Source organism: Lepus europaeus, chromosome 3 (assembly GCF_033115175.1).
Source record: "Lepus europaeus isolate LE1 chromosome 3, mLepTim1.pri, whole genome shotgun sequence".
NCBI lineage: Eukaryota > Metazoa > Chordata > Mammalia > Lagomorpha > Leporidae > Lepus > Lepus europaeus.
In genome coordinates, this window is record NC_084829.1 from 114,331,144 (window position 1) to 114,346,334 (window position 15,191).

The 15,191-nt window shown below is 44.4% G+C and overlaps 1 protein-coding gene across 1 annotated transcript in view; it reads left to right on the forward strand.

The window, feature by feature from the left end:
* The first annotated feature begins 2,583 nt into the window (after positions 1 to 2,583).
* Positions 2,584 to 15,191, forward strand: part of NT5DC1 (5'-nucleotidase domain containing 1) — a 145,023-nt gene continuing 132,415 nt past the window's right edge. Inside the window, exons 1-4 of the mRNA XM_062186642.1 lie at positions 2,584 to 2,758; positions 8,834 to 8,925; positions 10,425 to 10,496; positions 13,899 to 14,005. Coding sequence (XP_062042626.1) covers positions 2,666 to 2,758; positions 8,834 to 8,925; positions 10,425 to 10,496; positions 13,899 to 14,005 — 364 coding nt within the window. The 5' untranslated portion in view covers positions 2,584 to 2,665. The remainder of the gene's footprint in view (positions 2,759 to 8,833; positions 8,926 to 10,424; positions 10,497 to 13,898; positions 14,006 to 15,191) is intronic.

Here is a 15,191-nt window from a genome sequence, read left to right on the forward strand (position 1 = left end):
TAAGCCAAAGTCCACGCCCTTTATAGATCTTTCAAATAACAAGTATTATTTGTTACATTTAACACAATACCTACTATTCTTAGAGTCAAATTTCATTATTGATCACCTTAGTAGGCTCAGGTTGCCTTAAAATAATTCCACAGATGGGTGACTTAAGTAACAGAACATTTTCTCACAGATTTGTAGATTGGAAGTCCAAGCTCAAAGTTATCTTGGAAACCCAAGCTCAGGGTTAGTTTCTGGTGAGGCTTCTGTCCTTAGCTTGCCAACAGCTGTCTTTGTGTTGTGGTCTCACATGGCCCTTCTTCTGAACTTGCAAACTGGTGTCTCTTCCTCTTTGTATAGGACATCAATTCTATCAGGGATTAGAGTTTCAACATATGAAGCAATGGGGAGGCACAATTCACTTCATACTATTGATATATTTATCAGAGATATTGATATCTGAGTAAAAGATTGAACTTTAGCATTTTATCAAAGTGTGATGAAAGTTTACTTTGCAGGGGAAATGAAATATCTGCATTTGAAAATAAGCCTTATAAAACAACTAAAGTGAATGCATTTAAACTCAAGATTTTACAGGGAATGGGGAAGAAGGGTCCCTCTGGGAGGGAACCACCTGATATGCAATTGGAGGAGTCAGACTGAGAGTTGAGTTAGTGGACAGGAAAGGAATGGGACTCCAGGATGACAGGACTGGATAATTTGCAGAATTCTCGGACTCTCTGGCACAAGGACTCTAGGTGGACATGAGCAATGTAAGCCTCGTGGTTGTTATTCTGCGAGTAGATAGGACTATTGATGGGCATGTCTGGACACCAGCTCCAGCCCCAGGGCCACCTGGTTACAGACTGGCCAAGGGAATCTTCCCTCTTTCTTAAAGAGGGTCCCACCCTCTCCCTCAAGGGTACACTGTGCTCTGATCCTCAGACTCAGAGGAGATTATAAGAGGGAAGTCCTCAAGAAACTGTCCTTGTAGATTCTTCCCTCTGGCAATGGGTATACTAGTACACTTTTCTAAGGGAATTCCTGAGGTGCTTCCCACAGTAAACCAATTTATCTTCCAAGGAGACTTTGGCCTTTAATGGTAGTCTCCCGAACTTTGTGCTAGTACTGTATTGCTGGGGGCAATAAAGAATGCTCCCTGTTCTCTGGCCAACAAACTCAGGAAAGTGAAAGAGGGGCAAGCTGGAAACCAATCCAGCTTTTTCTCATTCAGTTCCTAAACATTAAAGATGGGGTTATTGGGTTGTTATTGGTGAACTGCTCAGCCTTCTTGAGGATTCCTTCCTGTTCCCATTCCAGGGAGATTTGTTCAGGGCTTTTATGGTTCACAATGACAAGTCAAGTTATTCTAATGGATCCATTAGGTATAAGTGTCCTGCGCAACCAAACTACTACACTAAATTAATCCCCTGGTTGGTCTATAACCCTCATAAGGCTTAGTATTTGTAAGGGTTAAATTGTTCTCAATCAATTACATTTTCATTATGTCATGACTATTGATTTTTTTCATGGAGCAACATGGTCCTATAAATTTAAAACAAAAGCAGCATAAATATATTTGTATTTTCCTTTTGAAATGAGAAATTACATTAAAGATTTCAACGTGTTAGTTCCCCATACTCAGGTGCTCTGGGAGGGAATGTAATGCCCTAGGCATTTACTGTATGTAATGAATTTTCTCCGCTGCATCTAAAATGATGTTAGCTATACAGTCTTGAGAGAACTGAGCCAACTGTCACTCAACTCATTTTGTGCTCATAAACATTAACACTTTGTTTACAAAAGCTCTCTACTTCTGTGGTGTGCTCTATAGCGGAGTTTCTGATGTTCCTTCAGAGAAAAAATCACAATAAAAAAATAGGACCATTGCCTAACAACCAGCCACTTTGCAAAATGGCTGTTCACCGTATTTAATAAATTTGTTTGATGAAATGGTGAAAGGTGTCCCTTCCATTTTACTACTTCGGAAAGTCAAAGTACAGGCAGACTACAGCTGAAGGCCAAAGTCCCCTTGGAGTATATGTTGTTTTACTCTGGGAACAGGCACTTCAAGGATTCCCTTACATACTAACACATTCACCAAGTGGGCAAAGGGATCTTAGCAGATAAATTTTTCTCCAGAATCTTACAGCATTTCACACAGAAGACTGAAAGAGTCAGCCTTAACTTTACACTCCTGGTTTCCGCGGTGCCTGGAAAACGAAGGGGAGCCCCGGTTAATTTTGTGGTAACCCTTCATAAGCGCCACTTGCCCACAGGGTCGGGTCTTGGCTGCACCTCCTGCCGCCCTCCCCACCCCCCCACCCCCCAATTCTGCAGTAGTAGCACCGTTCCTGGTCGTCTCCTGCCCTGGTGACGCCGGGGCTGGACGCACGGAACACGGGGGCAGTGCGCGCAGGTGTCTGGGGCGCTCGCGGCCGCCGGCCGGGCAGACGACCTGACAGGGCGGGGCGCGGGACGCCGGCCGCGCGGGGGGCGGGGGAAGCGTGCCCAGGGGCGGTGCTGCCGGGCGCGGGACGCGCAGGGGCGGCCGCAGCCCCGCCTCGCCCCGCCCCGGCCAGTCCCGCTGCCGCCCGCCAGGCCCAGTCCGGCAACCTCCCGCCCGTGCGCTCCTCGCACCCTCCGCGCTGAGGCGCCCGCCAGTGCTCCGCGCGCAGCTATGGCTCAGCACTTCTCCCTGGCCGCCTGCGACGTGGTCGGCTTCGACCTGGACCACACTCTCTGTCGCTACAACCTGCCCGAGAGCGCCGCGGTGAGTGGCGCGGGCTGCCCGGAGCGCACGGCGCGCAGCCTCCATGGCGGCTGCGGCTCGGATTTCCTCTGCGCTTAGGCGGCCGCCGTAGCACCGGAGGCCTGCAGCGCCTCGCTTTTGCGCAGAGCTCCGCCCACGGCGAGGCGGGCGCGGTAGTGTGCATCCCCGCCCCCGCCCGAGCCGAGGGGCTGGCTAATGTAGTCCGACCATTAGTCAAGGTTGGAAGGGGTAGGGAAGAAAATCGGCGACGAGGGGCGAATTGTGCAAGATCGGGTTGGGGAATCGGTTTTTAGGGGAGAGGAGGGGCAGGGCCAGGGGACTGGAAGTGTCCTTGCAGACCCTCCGGGCTTTGGAACTTACCTGCAAGTCATTGTAGGCACCCGCCGAGCGTGGGTGCAGCCACCCAGTTTGAGACTGTGGCTTTCTTTGGCTGCACTTTTCCAGCCTAGCCTGTCAGTGTTAAAGCTGTGCAGGCTAGCGGAGATTGTAGCCCTGGTTTTGCCTTTTAACAAACAAGAGAAGAACATAAATATTTATTGCGCACTCAATATGGGCTGTGTGCACTTTGAGTAAATTCTAATCCTGGTAACAGCCAGTCAAGTTTGGGTTCTCACTGCCCTCTGTAGGCATGGGGAGTGTGTATGCTGCAGTATGCATAGATCTGTACCCACACCTTAAAATTATTTGTGCTCCCCCCTAACTGAACTTTTATAGTCAAAGATCTGAGCATCCAAACAGAAAAAGAGCTGGTTATGAGCACAGTGGTGAGGGCTTGGCCACAGTGCCTATTTTAGTAGACCACTTCCCCTTGTGCTAACCCTGTAGCAACTAAACTAAATCTGTATCAGTTCTGTTTCCTGGTCTGTAAAATGGGGCTAATAATTGGATTTATCTCAAAAGACTGTTGCAAGGATTAAGTGAATAATACATGTATGATGCTTAGAGCAGCAAGAACAAGTGTTTGCTTTTATGGTTACCATTGAAACCATTTTGGAAACCTCACTACTCCTGGGTAGAACTCCAGGTCACTGGCACAGCCAAAAGCCAGGGCTATCCCTGTTTGTGAAGATGTGGGTGCACTCAGTCATTTCAGGTGCTTGTCAAAGCTAAAAATGAATGGCTGCCTAAACTACTCGTGTGTGTTTTCTGTGTACAGCCACTGAAGAAAAAGAAAAAGCCTACTTTCCTGCTTTTCTACTGTGCAGGTCTGATTTTTTTAGTTATACCTAGAGTTAAGAAGTCTTCTTGATTCTTTGCTCACAACTTCCCTTAGGTCTTTAATTCATATTTTCCTTCCCTGTGCAAAGTTCTCCTGGTTATATTTTTGTGCGCCTGCTCTCCAGTCACCTTCATTTGGAGGGAATATTGTTAAACCACTGCCGTGTTAGAGCCAATTTTGTGCATGTGTGAGCATAAAATTTCAGAATATAATATTCTCTTTACTTCAAGGATTCTTTACTACATGCCTTGAATGTACGTGGATGTTTAAAGTTGAAAACAGTAACCTAATGAGTTTGGAATGATGTTTGGTATAGAGATCTTTTATTAAATGCTGGCAGCGTGCTGAGCACTGTAACAGAATTGGCATACAGAGATAACACAGCGCTGTTGCAGCAGCCTTGGTGGTGAGCGAAAGATGAATATCTGTGTCTTGCTGCTCACTGCTGCTGTGATGGGTGGGCCTCTTTCCTCACAGTAACTTCATTCTATTAGGTCTCATGTTTAAGGCCATTCCCTTTGGGAACCTTTCCCATTCCCCCCAAAATTCCTTCCACCCCAGTCCTACCTCCAGTTACCCATGAAATCCTTGATTTCTGTTAGCACTTAACCATATGGCTTTAACATTCCTGTTTGTGAGAATCATATACTGAGGCTAGAGCAATGGCTCCTTGACAGTGTCTGTGGCAGCTTATTGTGTGTTCTATGTGCTAGGCTTAGTTCTGGGCTCATACTGGGCTCAGTAACTAATTGTGGAATTATTACATAGGTATTTTAAGAGCTAAAATGACAAAACCACTATTTTAATAATGATTCTGCTCTGTGAACTGATTTATTCCTTATGGCATCCCATGAGGTATCACAGTGTCTATTTAGAGATGAGAATAAGGCACACAAATGTTTAGTTGGTCCAAGGTCACAAAGGAGGGTAGATTGGCTATGAGCTTTTCCCCTTGGCCACCATGCTGTCTGTGCAGGTGTGTCCTATGCTATTGCCTGTCCTGTGTTTCATAAGGCATGGAGGAGAGACTTAGAGCTGAATCCCCATAGAGGAGTTGGAGGTGGCAGGTGGAGATATGGGGAGGGGCCCCTGAGGCTGAGGACATAAACAAGATCAGGATGAGCAATAGCCCTGTGAACTGTGGGGCTGTTCACATGATGGAGTTCCAGGAGAAGATGCCTGAGAAGTCAAGTAGGGGTGCACCATCGTGGAGAGCCGTATGTCCCAGTCTCCTGGGTATTTCTGGGTATTTAACATGTGGAGTTTCTGCAAACACAGAAGTGGGTGTGTCACCTCACCTGGGACCTCAGGGAAGGCATCCTCAAAGTGGATGACACCTGTGTTCTCTTGGTACCAGGCAGTTCTTCTAAAAGTGAGTAGGAGAGAGGTTTCTCCTTCCTGCCGGTATTCACCATGAAGAAATCAGAGCTCAGTGTTGCCAGATTTAATTCAATTTTTAAAGACTTATTTATTTACTTGAAAGGCAGAGTTACAGAGAGAGAGGAGGGAGGAGAGAGGAAACAGAGATCTGCCATCTACTGGTTTCCTCCTCAAATTGCCACAATGGCCAGGGCTGGGCCAGGCCAAAGCCAGAAGCCAGGAGCTTCTTCAGGTTCTCCCACATGAGAGAACCTGGGCCGTTTCTGCTTTTCCCAGGCCATTAGCAGGGACTTGGATCAGAAGTAGAGCAGCCAGGACTTGAACTGGCACCCATATGAAATGCCAGCACTGCAGGTGGTTGGTTTGCTCGCTGTGCCACAGTGCCAGCCCATCTTAATTCATTTTTGCCAAGCTAGAGATCTGAAACTGAATGAGAAGTCTCTAAATTTTTAATTATTACCTACTTCTACCATGTAGCAGGATTATAGGGTTGGCAAGTTTATCCAAGAAAAATTCACAACACCCAGATAAAATTGAATTTCAAATCACAAAAACCTTCTCAGTATACGTATGTTCCCATATTCCCTGGGATATGCTCATACTGGAAAGTTATTTGCTGCATGTCTGAAAATCAAATTTACCTAGTAATCTTTATTTTAATTTGGCAGACTTCAGTGGGAGCCAAACATAATTTGTGGACTACATTGGCCCACATGGCTGCAATTGGTAACCACTGTGGAGAGTGCATTATTAGTAGTCATGGGAGACGATGAGGGAGTAAGTGGCAGCTAAGGCTGGGCGAGCAAGGTCTTGAGGGCCCTGTGCCCTGAAGGCTACTGGGGAGGCTCACACAATCTAAGACCAGCTGCAAGAGCCAAGGCTTGGGAACTGGAGTAGGTGCTGCAAAGCACAGTCTCTTCAGCACCACTTTTCTCTGCTTATCATTGCACGTTGGCTCCATTCTCATACATTCACAGAAAATGCATTGTATGAAAAAACTGCATTGATTTCAAAACTTTTGTCATGAAACAACTTCTGTTTTCATTCCATGGTCCACAAACTTTTTCAAATGCACTTAAAATACACAATTGTTTCTTCTGTGCAGAAAGGAATGCAACTGGGAAGGCCCCTGCTGGAATACAGCCTTGATGGAAAGAGCTCCTTTCTTGTAGGAAGGAATGGGACCTTGTTTGAATCGTAGGCCTGTATCTTAGACTAATTATTGTGGCCAAAGAGTGAGAAACTCCAGTTGTCCAAGCTGAATAAATTATCTTGACCAGAGGCAAGTTTAATTATGCAAAATAGCTGGCTCTTAGAGGCCTGTGAGCTGATTGTTAAATATTTAGAAATGTGTGCAAGCAGATGGACTGTTGTTAGCTTGAAATGGGCCATGATGGGAGTATTTATACCATGGAAATGGGCAAATGCTACATGTGAGGGCTGTATTTTTGTTTTTTAATCAGCACATGATTGATAATAATAGCAAATACTTAAATTGGATTTACTTGTATGCCAGGGACTGCTCTAAGCGCTTTATATCCATTAACCCTTTGGAACTGGTTCCTTGTAGGCAACATCATGTGTCTAAGAGTAAATGAATATATTTTTAATTTTTAATGTCTCAATGGAAGCCAATAAAACATGTAGCCCAGTGGATTTCAGTTTCAGAATTCTGTGGGTGCTCTATCTGGGCCCCTTTCTACCTTGTAGACTTGGGATATTGGGATGGCTTTTTGCTTTTGTTTAAAGATTTCTTTATTTGTTTGAAAGGCAGAGTTACAGAGAGAGAGAGAGAGATATATATATATCTCCCACCCATTGGTTCACTCACCAAATGTTCACCACAGCCAAGGCTGGGCCAGGTCAATGCAGGGGGCCCTGGAACCCCATCTGGGTCTCCCATGTGGATGACAGGACCCCAAGCACTTGGGCCATCTCTCGCTGCTTTCCCAGGCACATTAGCAGGGATCTGAATTGAAAATGGAGCAGCCAAGACTTGAACCGGTGACTATATTAGATGCTGGTGTCACAGGCAGTGGCTTGATCCACTATGCCACAAAGCTGGCCCCAACCAGTGGTTCTGACTCACCTGCAGGGTTGAGAACTCTAGATAAATAGACTTAACATTATGTGGGTCTGTTAACAGTTGACCTGGCTTAGGATCATGGTGCTCTGGATGGGAGTATATGTATAGTGATTACAGGCCCCTCAATTTCTGGATCTGCCTGAGTTGCCTACCTCCAACTCCTCTGTATTCACTCCACCAACTGCTGCATCTTCCAGGTATCAATGCTGCCCTAGTGAGGCCTCCCCAGTCCTCTGATGCCTTATATCCCTTCCCCCTGTGGGGGTTGACGCCCTGGCCTGAAGCGCCAGCATCCCATATGGGCGCTGGTTCTAGTCCCAGCTGCTCCTCTTCGGATCCAACTCTCTGCTATGGCCTGGAAAAGCAGTGGAAGATGGCCCAAGTGCCTAGGCCCCTGTACCCACGTGGGAGACCTGGAAGAAGCTCCTGGCTTCGGATCGGCGCAGCTCCAGCCATTGCGGCCACCTGGGGAGTGAACCAGCAGATGGAAGACCTCTCTCTCTGTCTCTACCTCTCTCTGAAACTCTGCCTGTCAAAAACAAAAACAAAAAAAAAAGAGAGAGAAAAGAAAACCTGACATGGGTTAATTAACATTTGCACAAGAAAAGTCCAGTTGTTCAGTATGTTCTTTTTGATGTTGTTGATTCCAATCCCAGAGTGCCCTCCTGCCTCAGGTTCAAGTGTATCTAATACTGGCCTAAAAACACTCTCTTTGGGTACTGAGGGCTGATGTCCATCTGTTAGGGTAAATTGAGCCACCTCTTTTTAAAAAAATTAGGTTTTGCGCAAAAACCTAGCATTTTTTGTTGTTGAGAAATCAGAAGATCTGTTACTGATCAGTAGAGCATTCATCATTGTGCTCCCTTCCAACAGCTCCCTTTGTCCTCTTTCTTCAATTTGTTGTTTTTCTTCTGCTGGAAAAATAAGAGAGATCTCTTATGGCTGTTGGAGCCTGGATGGTCCTTCCTGTAAATCACCTGCCTGGTCCCCATTTGTATTTCACCTTGAGGATCCCCTTAGATGGGGGTCTCTTCTAGCAAGGAGGGACCAAGAATGGATGTAAATAGAATAGAGTGGTCACCATGCTAAGCATCTTGGTGATGTAGTAAGTTTAGAAAGCTTTGATGGGTCTTCGTTACGGTCTCAACGATGCATAGTTCTCTTTGGTTGTGAAACTGAGTATTGATGGTGTAGCTTTGAACGGGACAGCTGTGTGGAGCCTGCAGTTCGTAACTTGCTTGTGGAAGCCCTGAATGCAGAGCTCACACTTAGACACACTCTCTCCACCAGCCCTCATCACGGAATGCTTGGGTTTTCAGGTCTTTGAAATTGAGAATGAGGAGTGAATTTTATATTTAATGTCTCTTCTCTTCCTTCCCCCTTTTTACAGCTCATCTATAACAGCTTTGCAGAGTTCCTAGTCAAGGAGAGAGGCTATCATAAGGAATTGCTCACCGTGACCCCTGAGGACTGGGATTTCTGGTGAGTTCTTTTTTAAGATCTGCGTGTTCCCTGTAGTTCATAATTGTTGCTGATAAAAATTTTCATATTTCCCCTTCTATGAAGGTAGAGAGTGAAATGTGAAAGGACAAAGTGTCAAAGGACAAAATACGTTTTGTACTAGAAGTTTGTGTTTAATGGATTAAGGTCTTTTCTGCTTTAAGCAAGTTTAAACATGCTTAATTAAACATGAAAGTAAACTAAGAGCTTATATGAGGCATTTGAATATTTTTGTAGGTTTAAGTTTGTCATAATTAAGAGTTTCAGTTTTAATCATAACTGTCAGAAATTTCCATTTTTTTATGAAAAAGAAAAGTTTGATCTTTTTTACTCTTCTAATTAAGAACTGTAAGAGAAGAGAAACCTGTGTTTTGAGTAAGTGTCTGAGTTAGGACATTTTGTATTTTGGACAGCAGTACTGAGTTTCATACTGTTCATCCCCTTCCTGGTTTAGAATTCTCAACATCCCAAAACTACCTTTGTCTTCCTAATTTGTTAAACAATAAAAACAAATGAAAATCTTAAATCACTTCAAATTTTTCAATCTAAAATTAAAAATAATCCTGAAGCACATGAAAAATACATGTATAGTATTTATCAAATATCATTTACTGTATTTTTAAAAATGTATTTTTATTGTAAAAGAGAAATATTTTATTATATGAAACTACTATCTCTGGAAATTTTACTTTAGATAAATAAAAAACGCCTCTCAGGTCCCTGTCATTTTTAGTGAGTTCTTTTGGCATTTAGTGTCTATTACACTTCCTTGCTTTTATTATTCATGATAATGAATCTGCACTTACTTCCTCCCCAAATAGTGCAGTCTTTTTTTTACAGACAAGAATCTAAAACTTAGTGCTCAACTTTCTTTTAGTGGTTTCAATAATATTCTTTGCTCAGAGGGAAACTTCTTTTTTTTATTTATTTATTTTTGACAGACAGAGTGGATAGTGAGAGAGACAGAGAGAAAGGTCTTCCTTTTTGCTGTTGGTTCACCCTCCAATGGCTGCTGCGGCCAGCACATCGTGCTGATCCGAAGCCAGGAGCCAGGTGCTTCTCCTGGTCTCCCATGCGGGTGCAGGGCCCAAGGACTTGGGCCATCCTCCACTGCCTTCCCAGGCCATAGCAGAGAGCTGGCCTGGAAGAGGGGCAACCGGGATAGAATCCGGTGCCCCAACCGGGACTAGAACCCTGTGTCGGCGCTGTGAGGCAGAGGATTAGCCTGTTAAGCCACGGTGCTGGCTGAGGGAAACTTCTTAAAAACTGCCCTACACTGAGGTGAATTCTGAGCAATCAGGAGGGGAGCCAGGGATTGAACCCAGGCATTCCAGTGTGGGACGCAAGCATTCAAAGTCCCATCTTAACTGTGCCCAACACTAGCCTAGGAATTCTTTTCACACAGTGACTTTAAAAAAAAAAAAAGATTATTATTTGTTAGGTTAGACAAATATAAGAAATGATTGATAATTCTTTTGCAGTTGCAAGGGCTTGGCATTGGATCTGGAAGATGGAACCTTCATTAAACTTGCAGATGATGGTACTGTGCTCAGGTAATGAAATTTAGTTGTGAAATCAAAGCTTTACTTTCTTGGGACACTTTATTATGCGTAGCTTATGACTTTTAAGTTATCAGTTAAATAAAATTATTATTTCAGTTCAATCAGATGAAAGATTATCTCTCCAGCTGCATGTCTTTGTGACTTATGTGATCCATTTAAATGCACATATGGCAGCATTAGATTTAAAGATCTAGTTCCTTTAAGTTTAACTCATTGCTTCATCTCATTGACCACTGCTTACTGCAAGAGAGTCTGGGAGTTTATTATGCATGTTTTAGCTGAGTGTGCAGGTGTCTTGAATAAATGTGGGGAAAGAAGAAAAGAAAGGCTATAGGATAGGGGTTGCTGCTCTATGCATTCCTCTTTTCTGCCTTCATTGACCCAGATTTCCTCCCATTATAGAGGCATCGTGTTGTCTCAGTTCCTTCTGGAAATTTTTCTGAACCATTCCAACTGCTTCAACCCTTTCCACACTCCACACCTAGCGCTGGCTTCCTTTATTTCCCTCTTCTCTGTGGGCCCAACCCTCTCCAGTATTGTTAAGGGTGTGGCATGCAGTTCAGAAGCTGCTGCTATTGCTATTCTGACTCTTTCATTGGGCACCTAGGGGCACCTATTCCACAACCCCCCGCTAGTACTAATAGTACAGGCAAGTCAACAGACCAGGAAGTTGTGCCTTTTATTATGTATGCCAACAAAATCAGAGTTGGAAGAGAAGATTGTAGAACAGGTTACTCTGTCATCATTTAACCTCTCCTGTTTGATAAGTCATTCTTTTTACGTAAGAATTTTTTTCATGCTCTCAACTAGGGCATGCCTAACTAGATTTTTTAAATGTATTTTTAAATGTATTTTTAATGTATTTTTAATGATTTATTATTTTTTAATGTATTCACATGTTTTTCTAGAGTATGTATGTGTATGTGTGTGTATATATATACATATATATATATACTTACACAGTACAGCTGTCATCATAAGCTTAACTCCATCAGGTTCTTTTTTTATTTATTTATTTGAAAGGCAGAGTTACAGAGAGAGAAGGAGACAGAGAGAAAGAGATCTTCCATCTGCTGGTATATTCCCCAAATTGTTGCAATGGCCTAGGGCCAGGCTAGGCCAAACCCAGGAGCCAGGAGCTTCTTCCAGGTGTCCCACAAGGTTGCAGGGTCCCAAGGACTTGGACTGTCTTCTTCTGCTTTCCCAGGTGTATTAGCAGGGAGCTGGATCAGAAGTGGAATAGCTGGGACTCGAACTGGCACCCATATGGGATACATACACAGCAGACGGTGGCTTAACCCACCGTGCCACAGTGCCAGCTCCTGTCTGTCAGGTTCTTACAGTGTTCTCAGCTGCCTTCATTTGTGTTTGAAAGAATGAAAGGCATTTCACAATGTTGCTTTCTCACCTTGTTATGTCTTTCTGTCTGGTCCCTTTGCAAAACTCTACTCTGAATGTCTGTGTCTCTCCATTCAAGTTCTGACTAATGTGCAGTCTCTCCTGAATTTGTTAACTTCTCTCTTTGATGACTTCTTTTATCCAGTAAAGCAGATTCCTTGTCTGATGATATTTCCCATTTCAGATTGTTTCATTGTTATATAGAGCTTTTTAAAATGTTAACATCTTTATAAAAATGAGCCCCACTTGTGATTTTCTTCCATTTTCTCTTCTTTCTTTCTTTTTTCTTCATACCATTTTGTTGCCACAATATTAAACCATGAAAATAATAGTGAGGCTGGCATTGTGGTACATGGGTTAAGGCATAGCTTGCATTACTGGCCTCTGATATGGCAGTGCCAATTCAAATCCCAGCTATTCTGCTTCCAATCCAGCTTCCTGCTAATGTGCCTGGGAAGGCAGCAGCAGATTGCCCAAGTACTTGGGTTCCTGCCACCCATATGGGAGACCAGGGTGGAGTTCCTGGCTCCTAGTTTCAGCCTGGCTCAGCCTTGGCTGTTGTGGCTATTTGGGGAGTAAACCAGCAGATAGAAGATTTCTCTCTCTGTCTCTGTATGTGTGTGTGTGTGTGTGTGTCAGTCAGCCTTCAAATAAATAAATCTTTTTTAAAAAAATAGTGTTTGGTATTTAATACAACAAATGTTGAATGTTTACCTGGGGCCCAATGGGCCTGGGGAGGTAATATATTCCTAGTTGGTACATAAGCTGCATCAGCTTCACACAGTTAGGGAAAAGAGTATGCAGAACTTGAACCAAGGAGATCTGTCCAGATACTGCTTATACTGCTATACCTAGGTGCCACAATTCTTTAAATAAGGCCAAAAAGATCTATTTATCAATTTGAAAGTCAGAGTTACTGCTGGAGAAGGAAAGAGAGAGAGAGAGAGAGTGAGAGAGAGAGAGAGAGAGAGAAAGCTTTCATTCACTGGTTCACTCCCCACCCAGATGGTTGCCAGCACAAGGGCCTGGCGGAAACCAGCAGCTAGGAGGTTCTTCCAGGTATCCCAAGAGGATATCAGGGGCCCACGCACTTGAACCATCTTCTGATGCTTTCCCAGGTCACTAGCAGGGAGATTCATCAGAAGTGGAACAGCCAGAACAGAAACCAGTGCCCACATGAGATGCTGGGATTGCAAGAGGAGGCTTCACCTGCTGCACCATACCATTTGCCCAAGATTTTGAATTCTGTCTCATCACGGTTGCGCAATCACAGATATTTTGATCTCTCGAATGTGTAAATTTCCATTGCCAATAAGTTATTGTTAAGAAAACTAATGTATAAATATATAATCAAATAAATTATTTACTATAAAAAAAGTGTTCCTCCCTACCATTAAATTTCTTATAATGCATTACATTGTCAACTATTTCTTTCTCTAAGGGGTAAGACTTCTTAACCAGTTGCACACGTTAAGCACAGACAGTAGCTACTTTCTGGTCTTGTCTTGTTCTGCAGTACTCCTATTGGAGCTTCCCTGTGCACTTTTAGCAGTGTTGCCGTGCTGTGTCCCTAAGTGTGCAGGTCGTTCCCTGTCATGTCTCCACAGTGCCATGCACTCACAGCCATCTGCCTTTGGGTGCCAGCTGGGTGTGATGTAACACATGCTTGCTTTATCATTGGTGCCTGCTGCTCCTCTATGGCTGCCAGACCACTTTGCCATCCAGTCCACAGAATTGATTTCTGATGGTTCCAGTTACACAACTTCTCCAGGGAAAGATGATTTCTTAGAAAGTGCTGACCTCAGAGCGAGCATCTCTAACTACTTGCTAGTTAGGTAACGGAGGACGAGCTAGAGCTAACAGAAATGCTTTATAGAATCCTAAACAGGAAAGTTACCCAGTGGAAAGTAGCATTTGGTGGCAGTGGGTATCAGTAGTTCCAATACCAGAGGAAGGGCCTGTTAACAAGCGGTGTCCATCATCTCCCCAAACCAGGGCAAGCCACGGCACCAAGATGATGACTCCAGAGGCACTGGCAGAAGCGTATGGCAAGAAGGAGTGGAAGCACTTCGTGTCGGACAACGGCATGCCTTCCCGCTCAGGTGCAACTCACCGGGAGCCATTCTACCATCCGCTCCCTGTTTTGTTTTGGGTTCTCTACACACAAGCAGAACCCCTTCTAGCCCCCTGCTGGGAAGGGTGCACAAGGGAACAGCTTTGGTTTGATAGAAATATGACATATTTTTTTCCAGATGCTTTTAGTTTGTCAGCTGGTTCAAAGTGGTGCTAGCAACATTGCCACCCTGTTTGATTTATAGTTTTGTGGATACTCCTTTTACTCCCACTTGTTCAGGAATAAAGATGACTAACACATTGGAGCCAGCATTGTAACACGGCATGTTGAGTCCCGTCCTGTTAGAGTGCCACTTCCCATCCAACTCCTTGTTAATGCACCTGGGAAAGCAGAATAAAATGAGGCTTGGGCCTCAGACACCCACATGGGAGACCTAGATGGAGTTTTGGATCCTGGGCTTTGATCTGGCCTGGCCCCAGCCTTTGTGGCCATTTGGAGAATAAACTAGTGGATGGAAGATCAATCTCTCTGTCTCTCCCTCTCTATAACTCTGCCTTTCAAATCAATAAATAAATCATTAAAAAAGAACACTAGCACATTCATTAGCTGTCCTTTATTCTTTATAGATTTGCTGTGTAGTCAGTCTTTACTTTCCCATATCCATCTCCCAGTTCTGTCCACATTTACGTGTCACACCACCCTTGTTTCCCAGAATTCTCTTCCTTACTGCCAGTACTAGTATATTCTGCTTTTATATTTTATTTATTAATGAAATTTATTTGAGAGGCAGACAGTATATTCTTTTTTTAAAAAATATTTATTTATTTATTTGAAAGTCAGAGTTACACAGAGAGAGGAGAGGCAGAGAGAGAGGGAGGTCTTCGTCCGATGGTTCACTCCCCAGATGGCCTCTCCGGCCAGAGCTGCACCAATCTGAAGCCAGGAGCCAGGAGCTTCTTCTAGGTCTCCCACGCGGGTGCAGTGGCCCAAGGACCCGGGCCATCTTCTACTGCTTCCTAGGCCATAGCAGAGAGCTGGATTGGAAGAAGAGCAGCCAAGACTAGAACTGGCACCCATATGGGAGGCCGGTGCTTCAGGCTAGGGTGTTAACCCACTGCGCCACAGCGCCGGCCCCCAGACAGGATATTCTTCCACTGGTTCATTCCCCAAATGCCTACAATGAGGAAAGCCATCTGGGTCTCCCACATGGCTGG